Raw genomic sequence first — 23585 nt, forward strand, 5'->3', positions numbered from 1 at the left:
ATTTGTATATACTCCCATCTGGAATATAGCAATCATTTGGTAAGTGCTTTTTCATTCATTCTTTCATTTACCTGAGTTAGAAATTGAACTCAGCTCTTTTTTACTCTAATAACTTTTAGGCAAAAAACTAGTGTCCCATTTCTCTCTACCAGCCTCTATACACCCCCCTCCCCAAAGCTCCCAGACCAGAAACAAGTTTCTTGTTTTCGTTTTTATTATGTTCTCTTATCTTTTGGTCTTACAAATTGTTTTCAAGTCATTCATTCAAGTGATTACTTTCAAGCATAAGGAATGAGTGCTGCCCCTTCAGGTTGACAACCTTTTCACCTGACCAGCTTAAGGACTGGGTCCTAGGGTATCCAAGTGGAAGATTTAATGGGACTGGTCTCCATGTTTTCCTCAGTTGCCTCCAGATTCTTCAGAGGATATAGAAGAAAAGCTTTTCCATGGTTCATGTTGGCCTGGTCTCTGCAATAAGAATTAGGAAACATAATTATAGATTGTGGTACAAACCCTCATCTGGATTATTGCAAGAACCTTCTATTTGAAGTTTCCTCTTATTCCCCTCCATTCTCTACTCAGCTATCAGAGATCCATTTTCCTAAAGGACAAATCTGATCCTGTCTCTTATCTTCTCATCTCTACTTCTTGGAATTTCTAGTTTCCTTCAGAACTCAATTCAAATTTTATCTTCTACCTAAGAACTTTCCCGATCCAAGTTGCCATTGTCTCTATCCCCCAAAACTACCTTTTATGGCCTGGTTGCATGACCCTGGATGGCTCTTTCAACTGGAACAGCTGGAACTCCAGCCCAGGACTTACTATCAGTGTCACTGGAGAAAATCTTATGGTTAGATATGCAGATGGAGGCAATAGCTGGGGAATAAGACATTACCAGGATGGGATTGTTCAAGGTCAATGACACACAAGAACCCAAGATAGAATTCCATATTAGCAGTGATAGAAATAAAGCCCAAGATTTATACCTAGATCTAAGAAAGGTCCTGGAAAGAAGCAGAGTCCTAATTTCAAGCTGAAGGATTTGAGGATTGGTTCAGAGAGGAGGAGTGGAAGGAGACAAATAGTATGACTTTGATAGCATACACGCAAAGACCTACCCATAAGCATAAGGGAGACTGAAGCCTAAAATGGTGCCAGCTGGCTCCACTCTCAGACTTCCAAAAACCTATCCCCAAATAAAGAAGCACAATATGGTCCCTGCTTCCAATGGCCTCTATGGAATCTATGGATCACGGGTTTACTCTAATCCTTGGCCGAAGGAATGTTCCAAGGTCTATGTCTTCATTAGCCCCCATAAAATTTTTGTGGGATTGCAAACAAAACCTCTTTCATGTAGAAATGAATCCAAAAGATCTCTGGACCAGAAAATCCCTGTCTCAGGCAGAAATGGTCCCAAGAGAATCTTTAGGAGACACCATGGTGCAGTATTAAATTCAAACCGACTCTCCCACCCCATTCCCACCAGCTCTGGTGGCAGAAAAGTCAGATTTGAATCTTGGCTTTGCTATCCGTATGACTGTATGGGCAAATCACTTCACTTATGAAACATGAAGCATTTATAAAATGAAGGCAATTGAGAGAATCAAGCATTACTCTAATCATAATGTCCAAGCTTGTCCTTGAAGCTAGATGAGGTGAGAAAATGTACCTCCTTTCCCTTTCTTTGTAGAAGTGGACCATCATGGGGGTGGAATATTGCCTAGCCAGCCTTACATGAAGCATTTATAAAATGAAGTCATTGGGGAAACTCAGCATTACTTTAATCATAATGTCCAAGCTTGTCCTTGAAGCTAGAAGAGGTGAGAAAATTATACCATATTCCCCTTTCTTTGAAGAAGGGGGCAAAGTTGGGGGTGGAGTATTGCATAGCCAACCTTCAGCAGTCAGTGCATTGGTTAGTTGTGCTGAATTGTTTTGTAATCTCCCTCTGTTACAGGGGATGGATGGGGAATAGGGAAGGCTCATGTTAGAAAATGATAATATCAAAATTACAGATGACAATTTCCTAATTTAAAGAAGAAAATGCAACATTTTAAAAAATGAATGAGTTAAATTGGATGAGCTCTAAGATCCTATCCAGTTATAGATCTTTGATCCTCATCAGGTTTTTCTTTCAAATGGGAAGGTACAGAGAAAATCTCTACATTATGACACATATCCCTCAATCAACAAGCATTTGTTAAACAATAATTATTAACAATAATAATACCTTTTATTTATATAGCACTTTAAGATTTACAAAGCACTTTACAAGTATTATCTTATTTGGTCCTCACAACATCACCTTGGGAGATGGGCACTATTATTAATTCCATTTTACAGATAGTCTATTAGGATTAAGTGACTTGCCCAGGGTCATATAGCTAGTAAATATCTAAGGGCTAGATTTAAACTCAAGATGTTCTTACGTCCTTCCATGTAGCTCTGCCTACTATGTGTCAGGTACTATCATAGGTATGCTAGAAATACATCCCTCCTTCACAAAGAATTGGAAAGAACTACTGTGTGATATTTCTTCTCTGGGGTCTGGGCCAGCTCCCAAATATAAGCCCTGCTCTGAGAAGCATGTCGTAGGTTTTCATAAATCCATTTGCCATGACACCCGGCTGTACCCGAGACAAGCTGGGCCCTGCCCTGCTTCCCTTCCTGCTGTCTCACGCTGCCTGAAGCAAAGTAAGCTGGGGGAGGGAACACAAGGCAAGATTTATGCCCATAGACACAAGCAGCCTCTGGAATTGAGGGAGTCATCCATCTCACCAGGGACAAGAGGAAGGGGCTCAAAGCAGGAGAGACAGCTCCGCTGGAGGCAGAAGCTAGGCCAGCAGTGGGGCACCCTGGGGAGGGGAACTGCCACCAATGTCACTGAGTCCCAGGCATTGGACTCCAAAGCAAGAAGGGATCTCTGGAGGTACCATTGTCCAGTCTATCACCCTTCTCAGCATCCCTGACTAGGGATCATCTAGGCTCCACTTGGACCATTTGAGGGAGTTCCTATCATTAAGATGTTCTTTCTTAGAGGAAACGAATCTATCTCCTTGAGCTTCCAACCATTACACTCAGTTTCTGCCTTCTGGGGCCAAGGAAAATACAGTTAATCCCCCTTCCACAGAACAATCTTTCAGATCTGCATACACGCACACATTCATAACACATACACACTTTCACATAAGCAAACACATACATATCACCCACACATACACATATGCAAACATACATAACACACACATCCCTATACTATACAAACAATGATAGCTACCGCTCCAAAAGTTTTCCCTTCACCAGACTAAATCTTGGAGCCATTTTAAAACTCCCTCCTCCTGGAATTATTCTGCATTTATTTGTTTTATTTATTGTTTTCCCACAATAGAATGAGGAAATGGATAAACAAATTGTGGTGTATGAATGGAACAGGATATTACTGAGCTGTAAGAAATGATGAGTAGGACAAATATGGAGAAGCCTGTGAAGGCAAATATTAACTGAAGAAGAAGTGAAGCCAGGAAAACAAGGTGCACAATGGCTGCATTGTCAATGGAAAGAAAATAACACAAAAGGAAATGCAACATGATTAGAATGACCAGACTTGGTCTGAAAAGAGTTCACCTAATATGCCTCCTCTGTCTCTGTCTCCCTTGTCTTCTTTCTGTCTCTTTTCTGCCTTCCTTCTGTCTCTATCTTTGTCTCTGTGTCTCTGTTTCTCTCTGTGTCTCTGCCTCTCTACATGTCTCTGTCTTTCTCTGTGTGTCTCTCTGTTTCTCTGTGTGTGTTTCTGCCTCTCTCTCTGTCTCTCTGTTCATCTTTGTCTCTGTGTCTCTGCCTCTCTCCATGTCTGTCTCTGTCTCTGTGTGTGTGTATGTCTCTGTCTTTCTGTGTGTCTCTCTGTTTCTCCGTGTGTGTTTCTGCCTCTCTCTGTGTGTCTCTCTCTCTGTCTTTGTCTCTGTACACACCTTAAAGTAATGGACTTTGGGTACAAAATGCTATATATACTGTCAGAAGAATAGATTGTATTAGTTGGCTTTGATAAACTGCCTTTTTCCTTTCTTTATTATTCTTCTTCAACACGCAGGACACACTGTCTAGGGAGGTAAATTGGAATATAGTAAAAAAAAAAGTTATATAGAAACAAAAGAAACATTAATAATAATTTTAAATGTCCATTAGACCCCATTTCCCCTGGACTCTAGTCTAGAGGAAGAACAACCAGTTGTCATCCTCCTTAAAACCCTTTCAATAAATAATTAATGTTACTTTTTCACCTTCTCTTTTCTAAGGTAAATGGTTCTAATCCCTATGCTACCACTACTAGGTATGTTCTTGGGAAAGGCAGTTCCGTTCTATGAGTCTTACTTTCCTCAATTGTTAAAAAAAAAAATAGAGTTAATAATCTCTCCACAACCTAATTCCAAAGACTACTATGAAGGCAGAAGAAAATATGTAGGTGCTTTATAACTATAAATTACAGAAGAAATATCAGCAATTCTCTTGTCCACACCCAAATGAAGATGCAATGGGCTGGGTTCTGAGTTCTGTTACTTCAGCAGGGATGGAATAGATAATAAAGAAGCTTTTACTTAAATGTCAGTTGTGCCCCAGCTATCAAGGATTTTGTTGTTCCATCATCCAGTCATGTCCAATTCTTCAAAATTGTCCAGGAAATCTTCCTGTCAATGATACTGGAGTGGGTTGCCATTTCATTGTGTCCCCATTTTACAGATGAGGAACTGAGGTAAATAGGGATTAAATGACTTATCCAGTGTCACACAGTGAATGTCTGAAGTCAGATTTGAACTCATTTCTTCCACACTCTAGGTCCAGTGCTCTATCCCCTAACTATCCCCTAGTATCCCTGGAACTAGAAAAGAAATAGTCATTTCCCTCAAGAACTTTACATTCTATTAGAGGAAACAATAGAGAGAGACAGACAGAGAGAGAGAGAGAGAGAGAGAGAGAGAGAGAGAGAGAGAGAGAGAAACACAAATAATGGTGGGGAGTGGGAAGAGAAGGAAGATGATATTTAAAGAAGACTAAGAATTCCAGATGACACAGTGGATAGAGGGTTATATCTGAAGTCAGATGACTCAACTTCAAGGCCTCTGACACTTAGTAGTTTTGTGACCCCAGAAAAGTCACTTAACTATATTTGTCTCAGTTTCCTCATCTGCAAAAACAAATTAGAGAAGGAAATGTCAAATCACTCCACTATCTTTGCCAAGAAACCACCCCCTCCCCAAGGAGTCACAGAGTCAGACATGACTGAAAAGCGACTGAACTATTACAAGAAGAATTCTTTGAGTCCAGGGGGGTGAGGACATTTCAGGGGTTGAGACAGAAAATGAAATGTCTTGTGTAAAGAAGAGCCAAAAGGTCAGTTTGGCAGTACTGGAACATGTGCATTTTTTTAAAGCTTCAGCACTTTCACCAAAGGCAATGTCAATAGCCAAGTTCAACAAGAGAGAACATGGCACAGTAACAAAAACACTGGACCTGGAGAGTGAGGAAACCTGAGGTCACATCCTCACTCTTAAACTTACTAACTCTATAACCTAAGTCACAAGTCACTTCCCTTCTCTTAACTTCAGTTTTATCATCTATAAAATTTAGATGATAATACTCATTAAAAAACATATAAAAATGCCTTACACTCTTAAACTATTATAGCAATGTAGAAAAAGTCACGTAACTTTCTTCACTTTCGTTTCCTCATTGGAAAATAAGGAGAGTTAAACTAAATGATTTCTTAAGTTTCTTCCAGCATATTATTCTATAAAACCATGGCAGTGAGGGAGATAAAGAAAATTATTTGGGGGCATAGAAAACTCAATCCCAATCTCAGATAATTTATTTTAAATGCTCAAATGATGGAAACTAGGATAAGTAATGGAGGAAACAAGAAACAAATACACATTTTTAAGTGTGTACATTTTGCACCAGGCATTGTACAAGGCATTGTGCAAGTTGCTAGAGATAGAAATACACAATTGAGACCATCTCTGGGCTAAAAACCTAGCTTACATTCTACTGGGGATAGAGAGAGATAGGGGTGATCAACAACACATTCAAAGGTGAATAAATACAGGTCACAAATACAAATGAGTAATTTTCTATGACAGAAGCATTATTATTGTCTAAGATATGAAAATCTAGAGTGATATGAGGTGCTAATAATTACAAAATGGATGAGAATTGTTGTTAAGTATATTAGAACAAGAGGGAAGATCAACCACTAATTGAAAAAGATGGAATGATGCTAATGAATAATGATGTGAAAGTTGAAATACTCAACTCCTATGTATTTTATTTCCTTTTTTTATTCCAAAGAGTGATCACTGGACTGGGAAGAAAATAAAAATGTTGAGTAGGGAGCAGAGATAAATGAAATTCAGTCAACATCTGGCTACCCTCCATGAGTTCAAATCACCATGTATAGATTAATTACATTCTAGAAGACTGAGAGAACTGTCCAATATGATTACTTGAGCCACTGACAGTGATCTTTAGAAAATTGTAATGAATACAAAAGGACCTTCAGGACTTCAGGGCAACTCTTGTATCAATCTTCCCCACCACCCCCCAAAAAAATGGTGGGGAGTATAAAAAGGTGAAGTCTACAAACTATAGAACAATGGGATTGGTTTTAATTCTTGACAAGGTTCTGAAACTATTATTAAAAGGAAGTCATTATCACAAAGAACCAACAATGCTTCATCAAGAACATATTATATCATTTATTTTTTGGACATAGACAGATGAGAGAAGAAAAAATAATTGTTGATTTTTTTAAATCAAATTAAACATTAAAAAGTATAGCTCATGATAATTCTAAATTCATTTATTTATCCTTTTTTTTCTTCCTTTTTATTTCTTTCTTTCTTTTTTCTTAGGGAAGTAGGGTCAGAGAAAACAAGATAAATAGCCAGAAAGTTCAAGAGAATGCTGTAGTCAGAATTTACTATAGAGTAATTAGACATAAACATAATATTCTTAGATTTCATCAGCAAAGCAATGGACAAAGTTTCTCATTGATTTGCTTATAGCTAAGTTGGAAATAGATAAGCTATATGAGAGTATATTTAGATGAGTCTGAAACTAGACCAATAATTAGACTCAAGAAGCAGTCATTAATGAAGGGGTCAACATTAACTTGAGGGAAGTCTGTAGTAGAGTGCCCCACATATTTGTCTTTGTACCTGTGCTGTTCCACATGTTTATCAGTGATTTGAATACAAATGATTATCAGATTTTCCAATGATATGAAACCTGGAGTTGTGACTAATATGTTGGATGATAGAATTCAGATTTCAAAAGACTTCAAACAAGCTAAAATAAGATGAAAGTCATTAACATTAAAATCAAAGTTTTACATACTTCAGTTCCTCACATATGCAGAATGGTGAAGGAATGGGTAGACGACAATTTGAAAAGGATCTTGTTTTTTGGTTTTGTTTTTTTTTTTTTTACTATCTTTGGGGCTTGGGTAAGCTAGTTTCTTTATTTTGTTATTCAGTCATTTCAGTCATGCCCAATTCTTCATGATGCCATTTTGTGGGTTTTCTTGGCAAAGATACTATAGTGGTTTGCCATTTCGATCTGCAATTCATTTACAGATAAGGAACTGAGGCAAATAAGTGACTTAGTGACTTGCTCAGGTCATAACTAGTAAGTGTCTGAGGACAGGTTTGAACTCAGGAAGATGAATATTTCTGACTTCAGTCCTGGCACACTATTTACCATGCCATCCATCTTTATTTACTGTGAAAAACAAGGTTGTTGTAATGTTTCATACTGTATTAGCTTTGTGTTTGCAAGGGAACTAAGGATACCCCGAATAAAGACAAAAGTAAGCCAAATTCAGATGTTTCCAATGAAACAGGAGGAATTGAGTCATAGAGATTCTCATGAATATTACTTATTGTGAAGTCTACAAAACTGAACTTAGGCCCATATAAAGTCTAAAGAAACTCTCTCTCCTCTAGTTTTGAGTCATGGTTAACTACATTGCAATGCTTAATCTAGAAAAGAGAAAAATTTCTTCCCCCAATAAATTGTAAACTCTTTGAGAGCAGGGACTGTCTTTATTTGTCATTTCTCCGGCACTAATCATAGTTCCTGGCACATAATAAATGCTTAATTAATGCTTATTAACTATTGATTTAGGGACAACTCAAATGATACCTTCAAATGACTGAAAGCACAGGAAAAATGAACAAGAGATTTGACTCTTTATGCTTGGTCCCAGGAGACAGAATTAAGACCAATAGGAAAAGCTGCTATAGGACAGATTCTAGTTCAAAAGCAAAAGTACCTTAACAAGAAATGAGAGCTCTACAAGTGGAACATACTGATGATTCATGAGGTAGTAAACTCCTCGTTACTAGGAGATGATCAGAAAGAGAACTCTTTGTTGGGGACACCAGAGAAAGAATTCCTTTCCCTTTGGAGGGAAACTAGATGATCTATCATCCAACAATAGGCTCCTACGATTAACAAGGTGATTTCAAATGACAATAACATTCTTTCCTTGATAATATAGAAGGGGGCTAATGGGAGAGAAAATGAAGCAGAGAACAGGTTAATCACAGAAAGAAACCCAGAGACCAAATCCTATATAAGTCTACAATATGTTCTCTTTAGAGAAAGCTTACAAAGAAAATAGACTGCCAAAGCCAGAAGGGACCTGAAAGACAAAGCAAGTATTTCATCTTTCCCCCTCACTTTACAAAAGAGGAAACTGACCCTGGCTCAGAGAGTGACTTGACTAAGGTCACAAGAGCCAAGATTAGAACTCTGGTCTCCTGGCTCCCAATTCTCATGTTCTTTTTTCCCACTGGACCAGATCACTAACAGTCTGGGCCAAGTGTTGTCACTTAACGTAGGAGAGGGTAGCACATAATTATTTCATTTCTGTTTAGGAAGAATAGAAAAGGGAAAGAAAACATTTTTTTTTCTTCACTGAAATACATGGCAAGAGACCTTTGGGGAGTAGCTTTCTGTTGGGAGCAGTCTTTACAGAAATGCTGATCTTCAAAGTCAAGTACAAATGCAAAGACGCTCTGGGAGTGAGTGATCTGTGCATATCCAAGAGCCTTTATGCAAGCTACTCCCAGGCTGGAGGAGTCGGGGCAGGGCACCTTGGAGCCCCTGCCTGACTCACAGTTCCCTACACAGCCCGCCTCTAATTTACTTTGCCAGACACCTTTCCCACCAGGAGCAGGCTGACAAGACAAAATAGACGGCTGCCCGTGCCCCTTGGCCTTGACCTTCCCTGATGGATCAAATGACAGATCAGCACAAAAGGGAGGCTGGGGAGGAGAGGGCATATGGAGGGGAGACAGGCACCCACACAAAGGAAAAGACACAGGGGGCAGATGAGACAGACTTACAGAGAGACAGACACAGACCAAAGGAAACAGAACAAGGCTGATGGGGAGAGCATGCATAAAAAGACAGAGAAAGACAATATAGACAGATATAAAGTACAGAAAGGTAGACATAGGAAGAGAACGAGACAATGAGGAGTGGGAGAAGAGATGCTATTAAGCTTAATCTTTGGGAAAGGGAAATTATTTTTAAAAGGGAGTCCCCAAAAGTCTTAGAGCAATTCTAAGATAGGAAAGCTTTCAGCAAGCTTACAACAAGCTTTCCTAGCTTAAAGCTGCACTAAAACTTTTGGGACATCTTGTATAATGTATTGCTTTATCTTCTATATGCATATTATAACCTTCTCAGTAAAATGTGAGTTCCTTGAGGGTTGTCTGTTTTGTTTTCATCTCTGTATTCCCAGTATCCAGAACACAGACCATGGCACAGAGTAGCTTAATAATTGTCCATTGAATTGAATTTAAATGAACTGTTGCTTTGGGAATACCAGCAACCAGCTTTTTATGCATCCTAGCAGAATTAGCCCCAGAACAAGGACCATATTAAGAAAGGAGATTCCAGTCTCCCATTAGCACCCAGATAGAGCATATCAAAGGCCCATTTTAAAAGGGACTGATTGGAGAACTACCTAGCAGAGACAAAAGCACCTATGAGAGACAGCATAATAAAATGCTATTTTAATAGCATAATAAAATAGTAGAAACCATTCTAAATTGACAATCTAGAAGTCTTTGTCTTCAAATATCAGCTCCAACTATGCTTTCCAGGCACTTGAACCTCTCTGAATGTCAGAATCCTAATCTTTTTCAAGTAGAAATAATAACACTTGTACTACTTATTCCTCATAGGGTCATTATGAAGAAAGAAGTTTGTAGGGTTCTTGATCACAAAATTCACAGAAGTGGGTTCAAACATAAAATAGAAATTAATTTTACTTAAATTAAAGAGAAACTTTGTGCAAGCAAAATCAATGCAAGCAAGAAAAGAAAGGAAACTGCTAATTGGGGGAAATCTTGCATCAAATATTCTGCTAAGAGTTTGATATCCAAGATATACAGGAAACTAACACAAATATATAAAACCAAGATCTATTTCCCAAAACATGAGCAATCAAAAGGATATGAACAAGCAGTTCTCAAAAGAATAAAGAAAAAAAGTAAACCATTACAACTACTTGAAATGGTGTTCCAAGTTACTAATAATGAGATATGAAAATCAAACAACTCTTAAGTTTTTACCTCACATTGAACAAATTTGCACGATGATAAGAGATGGGAATAGTCAAACTTAGGAGGATTAGGGAAATACAGTTACAAAGATATGCAACGCTGGAGTTATAAATGTGTCCAACCCTTCCAGAAAGCAATTCAGAATTATGCTTTAAAAAATGATTAAAATGTCCAGATGCTTTGATGCAGAGATTCTGCTAGGATTATATACCAAAGGGATCAAAGATTGAAATAAATGTTCACAATGCTAGAAATTTTTATAATAGCAGTGTTGGGTTTTTTTTTAAATAACAGAGAACTTAGTGGATACCCTTCAGCTAGAGAATGGCTAAGCTAATTAAGCTAATATAATGGAATAATGTGCAAAAAAAATGATAAATATCAAGAAAATAGAGAATCATGAGAAGATTTACAAGCTTTGATGCAAAATAAAGCAATTAGACCCAGGGAAACAACATTTTTAAATGGCTATAATGTAAATGGAAACAATAACAAAATCTAAACACTGCCTGACAGTAAAAAAAAAAAAGAGAGAACTGCTACTAAGTGTTAAAAATGAGATCTGAAGACTGCAGGCCTCCCTAATAGGAATGGGAATTGTTATCATAAGGCTTCAGGCTCTCTGCTGCAGGCAGCTAAGTAGCACAATGGACAGAGCATCAGCCCTGGAGTCAGTAGGACCTGCATTCAAATGTGACCTCAGCCACTTATTATCTATGTGATCCTAGGCAAGTCACTTAAATATCCTCCAAAGAAAAATAAGGTTCATGGTTAGAATGGAAAAGAATTTAGAATCAGAATACCTGGTTTTAAAACCTCCTACTTAGTATACCAGCAATGTGATCTCAGGCTAATTCTTTCCCTCCTCTGGACCCCAGTTTTCCCATCAATAAAAGGAAGAGATTGAATGAGATGATTCCTAAGGCGCTTCTTCCAATGTCTTCTTATCAGATCTTATCAGATCCTTTTTTTAAAAATGCTGCATTAAAGTAGAATCAGTCCAGATGGAAGTCTACATATCTTCGGTGCCATGTCCAACAACGCTCTCATGGGCAACAATTTTAGTTACTTTCAACCGGTCATTGTCACAGATAAATTTTTTTTTTGCTTGAAATTGGGCTCAATGATATATAGCACCATTCCCAAGTAAAATGGGCAGATTCTAAACAGCCTTTGTAATTTTGCCCAAATCTGTACATTTTGCTGAGCCCTATTTTCTCCCACAGATGAAATATAAACAAATTGCTAAATTTTTGAAACTAGAAAAGACCTTACAAAACAAAATATAAAGCAGGGAAAGACATAAAAACAAAGACTCATTAGTTTTGATCTGGAAATATCTTTGAAGAGCAGTTGATTAATCAATTAGCCAAGTATTTATTACATATCTCGGTGTCAGGCAATATGCAATGGAATTGCAAAGATGAAAGTAACACAGTCTTTGCCCCAAAGGTGCTTATATACTATCAGAAAACTAGCAGATCCAAAGTCTTCATTTTCAGATGATGAAATTGTTGCCCTAATAAACAACATAGATAGCAAATAAAAGAGCTGGTCATCTCATCCAGGTTCCCTGGACTTTCTCTTCCCAGTCCTGTTCCTAACTTCCCCACCCCACCCCGAGGCTATTGGGGTTAAGTGACTTGCCCAGGGTCGCACAGCTAGGACATGTTAAGTGTCTGAGACAGATTTGAACTCAGTTCCTCCTGACTTTTTAAACCCTCCAAACCATGTTCTGCTCCTCTTAAATTCAGCCTAAAATTCCCCAGTGCCCAGGGTTTCCTCACTGTTTTCCTCTACTACTCTTTACCACCCTTATAGCCTTCGTACTCTGGACCATTCATCTTTTTCCATTGGCGATTTCTTCCTAGATCTTCCATTTTTGTGGAAGAGCCTAAACTAGCCTGCCTCTGTTCTTTTCCCAGCTCTCTACCTGATTTTCTAGACCTCACAACTATACCTTTGCCTCTCCCTTTTTAGCTCTCTTTTGTATGTTGTCTTGCCTATTAGAATGTAAGCTCTTTGAAGGCAGGCATTCTCTTTTTTCTAGTATTTGTATTCCTAGCACTTAGCATAACGTCTGTCATATAGCAAATAGTTAATAAATGCTCATACCTTTCCTTATTTATTTGCCTGAATCCATATCTACCAATAAGTGAAACAGAATTTTAAAACTGGGGAGGCATCATAGATACTATCTAAACCAAGCTCTTCCTTTTTTTTTTTTTTTTTTTTTTTCAAGTGAGGAAGCTGAGGTTAGGGAGAGGGGATTTATTTGATGAAATTTCCACAGCTAGTGAATTCATAGGATTCTAAGTTTAGAGCTGAAGGGTTCCTAAGATCCTTTAGTCTAACCCTGACCGCCCCACACACACCCCAAGTGGTTAGATGCAGGGTATTGAAACCCATACCTCCACTCTAGATTCAGTATCTTTTCAATTCAATTACTATAGGATGTTTGGGCTGTGGCTTTCAATCTCTGTTTCCTGAGGACCCATCACATGCCTGGGGACCTCTTGAAGGCTGGTACTTGCCTGTTAATTTCTCTTTAAGCTTTTGTTGGCAAAGTGGAACTTAAAAATCCCAAGCTCATTTGAATAACAGAACCCTGGGAAAAACACCCTCTAACCATGGAAAATGAATATTCAACATTCCCACCTTAGCTTCGTCTTGGTAGCCTGTTTCTCCACTGCATATTAAATGGTGCCATCACATGAAACGGGTGAGTGGTAGTTCTGCAAAAGAAAATACTGCCATTATTGAGCTGCCAAAGCTCTAAATAGAGAACAGAAATCAGGCCTGAGGAGATGATTTCAGCAAGGCAGATTCCAGCCAGTGAAGAAGAAAAGGACAGGGGGTTGAGAGAGCTCAGTCCATAATGTCACTTTCTTCCCAGAGTAAGTTCCAAAGACTCTGGTCCAACACAAGCATACCTGGGCCTCCTCACAGGACACAGTAGCCTAAACGCTGAGCCAACAGCATCATGGTAACTGGCTGTAAAAAGCCCTGGACTTGGGACCACCACCATGATGACATGACAGAGAGGGAAGAGCATAGCTTCTAACTGTAGCTCTACCCCTATTACTGAGTAATTTGGGGCAAGCCATCTCTCTGAGGCTCAGTTTTATCAGATCTTAATTTTTTTAAATATCATAGATTCCTTGGGCAGTTTAGCTAAACCTGTGGAAACCCTTTTCAGAATAAGTTTTTCAAATGCATAACAAAGGAAACCAATTGAAATATAGTTATCAAAATCTTTTTTAAAACAAGTTCACATGATGTGGTACAGCCACTGCCATTGCCAGGAATAATGTGAATTCTAACTAAGCCCACCCTGTTCCCATTGTCAACCTTATTCCACACAAAGGGAGGCCACATTCCTGGGACTGTTTTATCTTGTCTATTCAAACCACCAAATCAGTAAGGACCCTGCAGATAAGGGACCCTTCTTTTTCCTGAGAAAGAACACTAGAAATATTCTTGTCCTACAAGTAACCTTGGTCACCAAAGCATCCTCATTATCCTGTATTAGCATATCCTTCTTCCTGTGTTCCCATCATGCATTTGCTGATTTAGATATTATGTGCTTGCAAGTTTGTTCTCAACTAGGAACCTCCCTAATTCCTTTCTAACTTTCTAGATCCCGCCCTTACTCCCCCCCCCCCTCCCTCTTTGCTTCTGATTTTTAAATGCTCCCTTTCACTCTCAGCTGGCTGCTAGGACATCTTGATCAGCCTGTTATACCCTTTTTATGAAATAAAAGGACTTCTTGTGGCTATGATAATACCTTTTATGAGTTTTTCACATTCCAAGCTGCTCTCCCAGAACCTGGTGCTTCATCGCATAAAACCCAGGTTAAGAAACTTGGACAAAATGATTCCTAAAGCACCTTCTAGAGCTACATCTATGAAGTCTTATACTGCATGATTTTGGGCATGTCCCTTCTCTTCAGTTGCCTTTTCTGTAATATGGAGGTGATCTAATTAATATTTACGTAGAACTTTTAAGGTTTTCAAAATCCTTTTTGAAATATCTCATTTGATATCCTTACAACAACCTATGAGGAAGGGGTTATTATCCCCATTTTATCAACAAAGAAACTAAGATTTAAAAAGTTCAAATGACTTGTTTAGGGTTAAACAGCTAGTAAGTATCTGAGGCAGGATTGAAACTCAGATCTTCCTGACTTCAACTCCAGCAATTTCTTCACTATTCCACCTGACTGCCTCAGCCACAGCTGTAGAAATCAAATGAGCAAATGAATATTTATAAAGCACAGTATAAAGGAGCACAGTAGAGAGTTCTGGGAGTGGAGTAAAAAAGGTTTAAGTTCAATCTGTCTTAGATACTTACTTACATTGATCCTGTGTGCCTTAGTTGTGCCTTAGTTTATCTAAAAAATGGGGAGAGATTAATAATACCTATTCCTCCCCCATCCAGGGTGGTTGTTAGGGTAAAATCAGATAAAATTTCTAAAGCCCCTTGCAAACATTTATCTGCTATATAAATGCTAGCTATATAAATGCTAGGTAGTACAGTGGTGCCTGAAGTTAGGAAGACCTGAATTCAAATATGACCTCAGATACATACTAGCTGTGTCAACCTAAGCAACCCTGTTTGCTTCCATTTCCTCATCTGTGAGATGACCTGAAGAAGGAAATAGCAAATTATTCCAGTATCTCTGCCGAAACAAAAAACTTTAAAAGGAATCACAAAGAATCAGAAGTGACTAAAACTACTGAATAATGACAAGTTATTAAAAGCAAGGGATTACTAGGTGAAATGCTGCAGAAATCTAAGCAATTTATTAATAAACTATTTCTCAGTTTACAAAGCAGGTAGAGAATACAGGTGTTAGTATACCCATCAGAAAACTGAGGGTCAGAAAGGGAAGGGACTTGCCTAAAGTCACACAGCTATTTAGTTCCAGAGCTGGAATAAAGAACACAGGGTCTGCTGGAGGCAAGTTATTATCATTGTCATCATCTTCATCATCGTCATTTCTGGTACAGGGTCTTTCAATGTGACAGGCCTGCAATGAACATTTGCTAAAAACAAGTGTCAGATTCAAAAGGAACCTTATGGAGGCATTGTGTCCAATCCCTATATTTCACATTTGAAAATACAGAGATCCAGAAAAGGAAAGTGACTTAATGAATGAATTAATGCCACAGTTGAGAACCACAGCTGGGAACCACAGGCTAGGTTTCCTCCTAAGTCTCAGCTCAGAGTTTTTTTTCTCCCTTACTACATATCTCTTAATTTGCCAAAAGAACAAAGGAATGAGGGAATTCCCAAAAAATGCCAATTCAACTCTCTCATTTAACAGATGAGGAAACTGAGGCACAGAGAGGAAACATGGTTTGCCAAAGAGAATGGGCAAAGTTTCCAGCCCTACCACTGATTCTGAGAGATTTTCTCGTTCTTTGTTTACTGTTGTTTTTGTTTGTTTGCTTGTTGGGGAGTGGGCGCTCAAGTCAACTTATTGGGCATATAGTCTAGAAAGGCTCACAAATTGTTTTCAGAAAAACCGTTACCCAGTGTTAAATACTTTCCCTATCTTGTGCCTATGAAGTTCATTAGTTTGAACTTCAAACTTTGCATTTATTTCTATTAAGTTTCATCCTCTTGGGTTCTGCCAATGATTCTTTGGGATCTCGGGTTTGCCATTCAATGCATTAACTAATTTTTCCCAGCTTCATGCCATCAGCACATTTCACACAAGTATGTCATCTACTGTATTATATGTTTTGATCCAAGTCCCTGAAAAGAAGGTTAAGTGGCAGAGTGGCAGCTAAGCTCAAACCTCTGAGATATCCCCCTGGAAATCTCATTCCAAGTTGACATTGAACCACTAATGAGTGTTTTTTTTGTACCTGGACATTCAAACAGTTCTCACTTTGCCCAACTGTACATTATCTCTCTACTTTGTCCACAAGAATAACTCACAAAACTATCAAATTCATTGCTTTAAAAATATTATCAGGAATGTGACATCCATGCCATACTATCATATGACAGAATATTCTTTCCCCATGAACAAATGTATGTCTTTCAGAGGAGAGTCTCTCCACAGACTTACAGTCTTTGAAGTTCTCCTATTTCTTCCAGCCATTTGGTGTAGCAAAGAAAGTCATCATGATAGAGCCAAAAGAAAACTGAATTTGGTGGGACCCAAGAGATTCCAGTTCAATTCTCACCTCTCACATAGGCTATTTATGTGGCCACAGGTAAGTTACTTTATTGCTCACCACCTCAGTTTCTTGATCTGTGAAATGGAGATAACCCTTGTACCACTTCCATCACAAGGTGTTAGATTTAGAGTTGGAAAGGAAAGGAAAGAGCTAAAAAGACATCTAATCCCACTCCCATCATTTTGTACATGAGAAAACTGAAATCCATAGACTTTAAAAGATTTCCTCAAGATCTCACAGTTCCCAAGTGTCAGAATATGGATTGGAACTCAGGTCCCCAATTCCAAACCTAGTACTTTTTCTACTTCAGCATGTTTTCCTCTCATTGGAGGAAAGTGTCTCATTGATGGTAAAGTATAATCAAAAAGCAGAGCTAGTTGTTGTTATTGGTAGCAGCCTCCAGGCTCATCAGAGCCCTCATGTGTCCCTGCCACCCAAATCTGACCCTTCTGCAAGGTCTCTTCCTGCTGTTCTGATAGCCACAAGATCCCACACGTGAGCCTCTCTGGCAGACTTTCGGAAGTACATGTCAGGAATCATTTATTTTGAAGTCTATCCTGCAGCCCTCCTGGGGTCACATCACCCACAGTTACAAGACAGCTTTGCCCAACTTTTAAAAAATGAAATTAGACAAGTTTTGGAGGCCAAACCTTTTGCTGTTAACTCCTTTGATCAGCAGTGAATCTTTTAGAATTCTAACCAAAGGAAGTGCCCTCCAACTCCCTCTCCCCCCAAACACATATACCAGCCCATCTCCTCTAAACTGTCAACCTCAATTATGTCTCTCTTGGGACCTGGCCTGGACTTTTGCTAGAGGAATAAATAGTGCTTCCCTCTCTTTCTTGCTTTGTGGATGAATCTGAGATTTTTGGCTTCCTACTTTTAACACAACTTTTGGAGTCAAGAGATGGGGGAAGGAAACAACATCAATGAAAAAGCAAATCAATTGCCAATGTCAGGTTCAAATAGATGTAATCCTACCACAAGGTATTCAGCATCCCAGAGGCAGGTAGACAGGGATTAGGGGACAAGGATAGTAAAAGTTGAATCTGGAGACTTTGTACATGTGTATGGGGGCAGAGAGGCAAGATGGAGAGGGAATTAGAAGTACCATGTACAATAGGAAAAACACATTGGATTTGGAATTAAAAGACCTCAATTCAAACCTACCTCTGCTACTGACTCTTTGCCACTCCCTTCTCCCATCTGCTCCATCCAAACTTGTGTTCGGTAATTGGCTCCCCTTAACCCCCCCACCATGTCTCAGTTATTTCATCTATGAAATGAGATGGTCCCAACTAACTCTCTAAGTTTATAATGTTCCCTTTTCCCATTTGTGTCCTGTTTTCCAGGTTACAAAATCTCTTTCAATTACTTTTCAAGACCATTGTCTTATTTAAGTCCCACACCATATCCCCTTTCCTCCATCGAGGAAGCAAGACAACTACCATCATCCACTCCCATTTACATGCAAGGAAACTGAGGCTCAGAGAGATGAAGAATAGTAATAACATCATAATGACAATGGTTGTAATGGTGATGCTATCTAAAAAGATGGGGCAGCTAAGTGTCACAGTGGAGAGAATACTGAGCCTGGAGTCAGAAAGATTCATCTTATTGAATTCAAATCAGACCTCAAGAGATTACTAGATGTTTATACCTGGGTAAGTCATTTCACCCTTTTTCTTCAGTTTCCTCATATGTAAAGTGAGTTGAAGAAGGAAATGCAAAATGCTACAAAGAAAACCACAAAAGTAGTCATGAGGAATTGGGCATGATTGCAACAACTAAACAACATGTAAAAAGATAAATGAGTATGATGACAGTAACAACTTATATTTCTAAAATATCCAGGTATCCTAACTTCACAAAATGCTTTTTCTCTATCATTAATGTTATTGACTGACAGAGATATGGCTCAGAGAGTTGAAGGGTTTTGAACCCAGAATCTCTGAAATCCCTTTAGACCTTGAACTCCTGTGATTTTCTATGGAAGATTGCTAGTTTTTTTCCTACTTGCTCCCCCAATACTAGACATGGGTTGGAAAGCTGCAAAGAGAAGGGTTTAAGAAGGGTCTTTGTCTTACCCTATGATGAGCCATTATCAGTAACACCCGAGTCCTCCAGACTAGTGAGACTAGAGAGGCTCTCTTCTCCCAAATCCCTCCAACCCTTAAACAAGATTCATTCAGAAATGCAGATTCCCCCCAATAACAAATCTCCACTGTCCTGTGGAAAACAAACCAGAACCATGATCATCTCTCTCCCCTTCACTAGTTGCCAGTGAGCAAGAAGCTGATCTCAGAAAGAAATAGGGGACATCACAGATTAAAGATTAGAGGACCTAGCCACTGGAGGCTGGGTTTGGAAAGATGGGGTTTCTTGACAGAACAGATCCCACACAAGATCCCTAGCACGAGTTCAAAGAGTTTAGGGGGCAATGCAGCTCTGCAAATAATCCTCTAATAAGTAGGAAGCCAAAAATCTCAGATTCATCCACAAAGCAAGAAAGAAAGGGGACAGGAGAGTGGGAGAGATAATCAGAGTCAAATTCAACAGCCAGCTTCAGTTTCCCATGATGAGCCTTGAAGCCATTTTAGCACCATTGCTTCAAAAGAGGCAAGTAAAGCTGTTTCTCTGTAATATGTACAGATAGAGCCATGGCCACAGCTGAGTGTACCATTCATAATCTTTCCAGAATGCTCCCCAGGTATTTTAGCCTCTTCTGGGACTATATCAGTGTAAGAAGACTTCAAACCATTGTGTCATTGACATGTGATCACTGACACAGAGGTGCCCAGAATATTCCTTGAATATGGAAAAAGCAGCTGACATTGACCTTAGGACACCGACCCATTCAGGAGAGCTCAATCCATCACCTTTCTGGGTTTCTCCATACCCAAACCTTGGACGGGTCAGCAGTGTCACTCAGCTTACAAGAACTCTAGGGGAATACTTAAAACAGACACAACATGCCCACAGACAAAAAGAGAAAAAAATACCCAGGGATGCTAGACCACAAAGGCCATGTTAGTCAACTATGTACTAGTTTCCTTCTTAACTTCTTTCTCTAAGCACTAGGAGGTATCATCTTCTGTCTACATGTGTCTATCTTCTTTATAACTTCTTTCTAACATCTGTGCTTCTTATGGCTTTATACATTCTAGAAACAGCCACCCCTGAACTGGGAAAGATACTCAAGTATTGCCTACCTCAGTATTGACTACAACCTGTTGCCTTCCCACCCCTATGTCTCACTTCCACAACTGGACTAAGACTTATCTGTCACTAGATTATCTTTAAAGTCCCTTTCAAATTCTTATTACCCTGTGATATTATAAATTTATACCTGAATCAACAACTTACAATGGACTGAACCAACAGGTTTCAGCATGTTGAAGGATTCACTCAGAAGATTGCCCATCAGCTTCTGGAAACTGGGGTGAATTGATGTATTGCTGGGCATTGTGATGTCTGCCCGATGGACTGGCAGTGTAATGTCTGCTGTGCAGATGGGCACCATAACATCTGCCATGACAATAGGTACGGTCATATCTGCCATGTGCACAGGCACAGTGAGGTCTGAGGTGTGGACAGGGCCTGTGAAGTGGGAGTGGCCAGGCTCCATAAGGTCTTGGATAGTCTCTATGATATCTTCTGTGTGCAGAGGGCTTGAGAAATTGGATGTGTGGACAGGAACTGGGAGACTGGGCACTTGTATGGACTCTGTGATTTCTGAAAAGTACAAAGAGCCCACACAATTGGTTCTGTGGATGGGGACAGTGATGTCTGCTGTGTGGACAGGCACTGTGATATCCTCTGTGTGGATGGGCACAGTGACATCTGCTCCATGAATGGGCACCATGATATCAGCAATGTGGACAGGAACTCTGAGATGGGTTGTATGGATAGGGCCTACATGGTTGTCTGTGTATATGGGCATTGTGAAATCCGAAGAGCGAATGGTCACTGTGTTCTGGGCTGCTATGTAAGTAGAGCCCCAGAAGTTGGCCGCAGTGTGAGTGGTCTCTGTGCTTGCCTTCTTGCTGGATGTTGTGGGGTTGGCCACAATAATACTTGCCATGAGGGTAGACTCTGTGACATCTGCCTTGTGTCTGGACACTTTGGGGTCTGCCTTGGGAGCAAGTGCCTTTGAGATGCTTTGCCAGGTGAGTGGGCACTGTGACTGCTGTCCCTTGGATAGACACTTTTACATCAGCCATGTAGACAAACACTGTGACATCAGCCATGAGACAGACACTATGACATCAGTCCTTTGGACCGGCACCGTGACTGCTTTCCTTTGAATGGGCAGGCACTACATGTGACCTGGGATGTGCTGACTGTGCATGGGCTCCGGGATGTCCAACTATAGATAGCCTCTCCTCTCCATGATGGTGTTTCATGGGTAGGGAGAGAAAACCCTATTCAATGGAACCCAATGTACTCATCATGGGTGGCAATCAGAGTGGGTTCAGATCTGATGCAGATAAGACAAATGGGGCCTTAACCACTGAATCTCTGCTGTCCTGGATCACATATAGCTAACATCAACCCCCTGGTGTCTAAAGGTCACAGAATGAAACCACTGGAGTGACGTCAACTCGTGCACATAGTAGAATGGATGCTTAAGACCACTGTGAATGTGGAGAAACACAGCATGGGGTCTGTAAGCACATCATCTGCATATCTAATCTACCTCCTAAGTGCTGAGTTCACTGACTGCTGTCACAGCACTCGACCACATAGAACGTGTCACAATGCCTATCCCCATAAAATGGCTAATCTTCAAAGATCACTAGCATCAGGTTCTGACGCTGCCTTATTTCTGTTTTCCATCCCTTCGGGAAAAGATGGATAGAAGCCGCAAGGTCTGAGCACTGTTGTATGATCATACCTGTACTTTTGTTTCATGTGTCCACAATTCCTTGAACTGTTTGTTGTATTTTCATAGATATGTGACCAATCTTTTCTCCAGCAGCATAGTCCTTATTTGCAGTATCTCTAGTGTCTTTAGCAGGTATATCGAACGTGGGGACTTCGAAACCTTAACTGAATACTTGAAGGGAATTTATGTTGATCATGATGTTTCAAAATTGGGTCCTGACAATTGCCCCTGACACTGTGTAGGTTTGGTGGTGTCTCTCTGTGGAGGGTCACTGTGACATCTGACATGTGGATGGGCTTTGCATCATCTGCGCTGTGGGCAGGAGGCTTGATACCTGCTGTGTGGACAGGTACAGTGACATCCACAGTATGGAGGGGAACGACAATGTCTGTCTGTGGATGGATCTTGAGATTACTGCACCCAGGTGATGGTTTCCAGGCAGGGGTGGACAATATTCTTTTGAAAGGCACCTTGACGTCAACCGTGTGAAGGGGCACAGTGAAGTCTCGCTCTTGGTGGATTTTCTGAACTGAGAATGTCTGTCTTCCGCAAGATTGACTGGACCTCTGAGATTTTTCTATAATTTGACCCTGACATTTGGACAAGCGCTGTAAGACCCGCTGTACAATTGGCAGCTGCGGTGTCTCCCGGGTGTATATTGTCAGGTTGGTTCTTCTCTGGATAGGTACCATGAGCTCTACTGTGCTGATGGGTACTGTGACATCTGCTTTAAGCAAGGGCGCTGTGATATCTGCAGTATGGACAGGCACTCTAACTGAGGTTATGTCGACAGGCATGGTGAGAATTGGTGTGTGCACGGACTCTTGTGTTGGTAACATATACAGGTACTATGACTTCTGCCTTCTATAAAAGACTACTGGGTTAGCTAGAGAATAGATGGGCACTGAGACATCTGCCATGTGGATGGGCATTGCAGCATCTGCACCATGGATAGGCGCTGTAGTGTCTGTCAGGTGGATAGCCACTGAAATATCTGTCAGGTGAAGGGGGATCACTATGACATCTATCTGTGGGAAGATACTATGACAACAGCCAGAATAAAATGGTCAGTCCCAACATCACCAGCCTCAGGAAACATTCTGAAACTCTCATTATCTAGGTCTATGTTCAAGTGTTACTGCTGTCAGAAAGAGATTGGAAGAAGTGGATCCTGGGGGCTTGTTGGAGCTTCTGTCATGTCTACACATTTGTTTCCTTGCTCCACGGTGTCCTGAATTTCTATGTCATTGGAGGGATGTGATCGCCCCAGATTGCCAACAACTTCCACGTCTCACAGGAGATTAGCCCCACTGCCTTCCACTCCAAGTGTTGCTAATTCAGATGTAGTGTCATGGCTGCTCCCAATTCCCTGCCACAAGGCTTCAATAATTACCAAACCCTCTAAAGGAGGTATCAGATGCAGAGTCTTGAGGCATCCATCTTCTAAAGGAACCCTGAATTCTAGGATAATGGTTAGATATCACAGTGATAGATTTAAGGTAGATCTATCTACAGGGGAGGTTCCTTGAGCCCCACCACATAAGAGGATATTGCACTTCATCCATGGTTCATCAAACAGAAAAAGAAAGGGGAAAGGAGAATGAATGGCTCAGCCTCCTGGAAGCAGAAATAGGTTAAGTGAGCCAGAGGGTTGCTTTAATGGTGCAGCTTCTTGGAATCTCAGCCTATTGTGTGATGGCTGACCTTTCTACCTCCCACCTAGCCCAACATGCTACCCCCTAGAAACCATCTCTGCCTTAACTTAAGTCCCAGGTCTTGATCACCCTTTATTATTCACTTCAATCTAATGGGATCTGTGTCTGTACCAAAATAATGATCACAATAATAATGACAACTGATGGTACTTTCAAGATT

The 23585-nt window shown here is 40.1% G+C and overlaps 1 protein-coding gene across 4 annotated transcripts; it reads right to left on the reverse strand.

Moving 5' to 3' along the window:
* Window positions 1–196: 196 nt before the first annotated feature.
* On the reverse strand, window positions 197–22670 carry LOC100931837. Of its 4 annotated transcripts, none has more exons than XR_004233317.1 (3): window positions 21720–22670; window positions 13287–13363; window positions 197–468 (listed from the first exon to the last, which is right to left on the reverse strand). XR_004233317.1 is itself a non-coding variant. In XM_031962189.1 (2 exons), coding segments are annotated over exons 1-2 (720 nt in total). In that variant the 5' UTR covers window positions 20907–21667; the 3' UTR covers window positions 13336–13361. The 4 variants fall into 4 exon arrangements, 1 of the variants encoding a protein (XP_031818049.1); XR_004233316.1 differs by lacking the exon at window positions 21720–22670 and adding an exon at window positions 20189–21665; XR_004233318.1 differs by lacking the exon at window positions 21720–22670 and adding an exon at window positions 17993–18248.
* Window positions 22671–23585: the final 915 nt, after the last annotated feature.

The sequence above is a fragment of the Sarcophilus harrisii genome, chromosome 3, assembly GCF_902635505.1.
Source record: "Sarcophilus harrisii chromosome 3, mSarHar1.11, whole genome shotgun sequence".
Lineage (NCBI taxonomy): Eukaryota > Metazoa > Chordata > Mammalia > Dasyuromorphia > Dasyuridae > Sarcophilus > Sarcophilus harrisii.

Bases quoted from the DNA above. Each gene is read 5' to 3' on its own strand.
- LOC100931837 (XM_031962189.1), bottom strand. From the start codon at position 20,906: ATGGCAAGTATTATTGTGGCCAACCCCACAACATCCAGCAAGAAGGCA.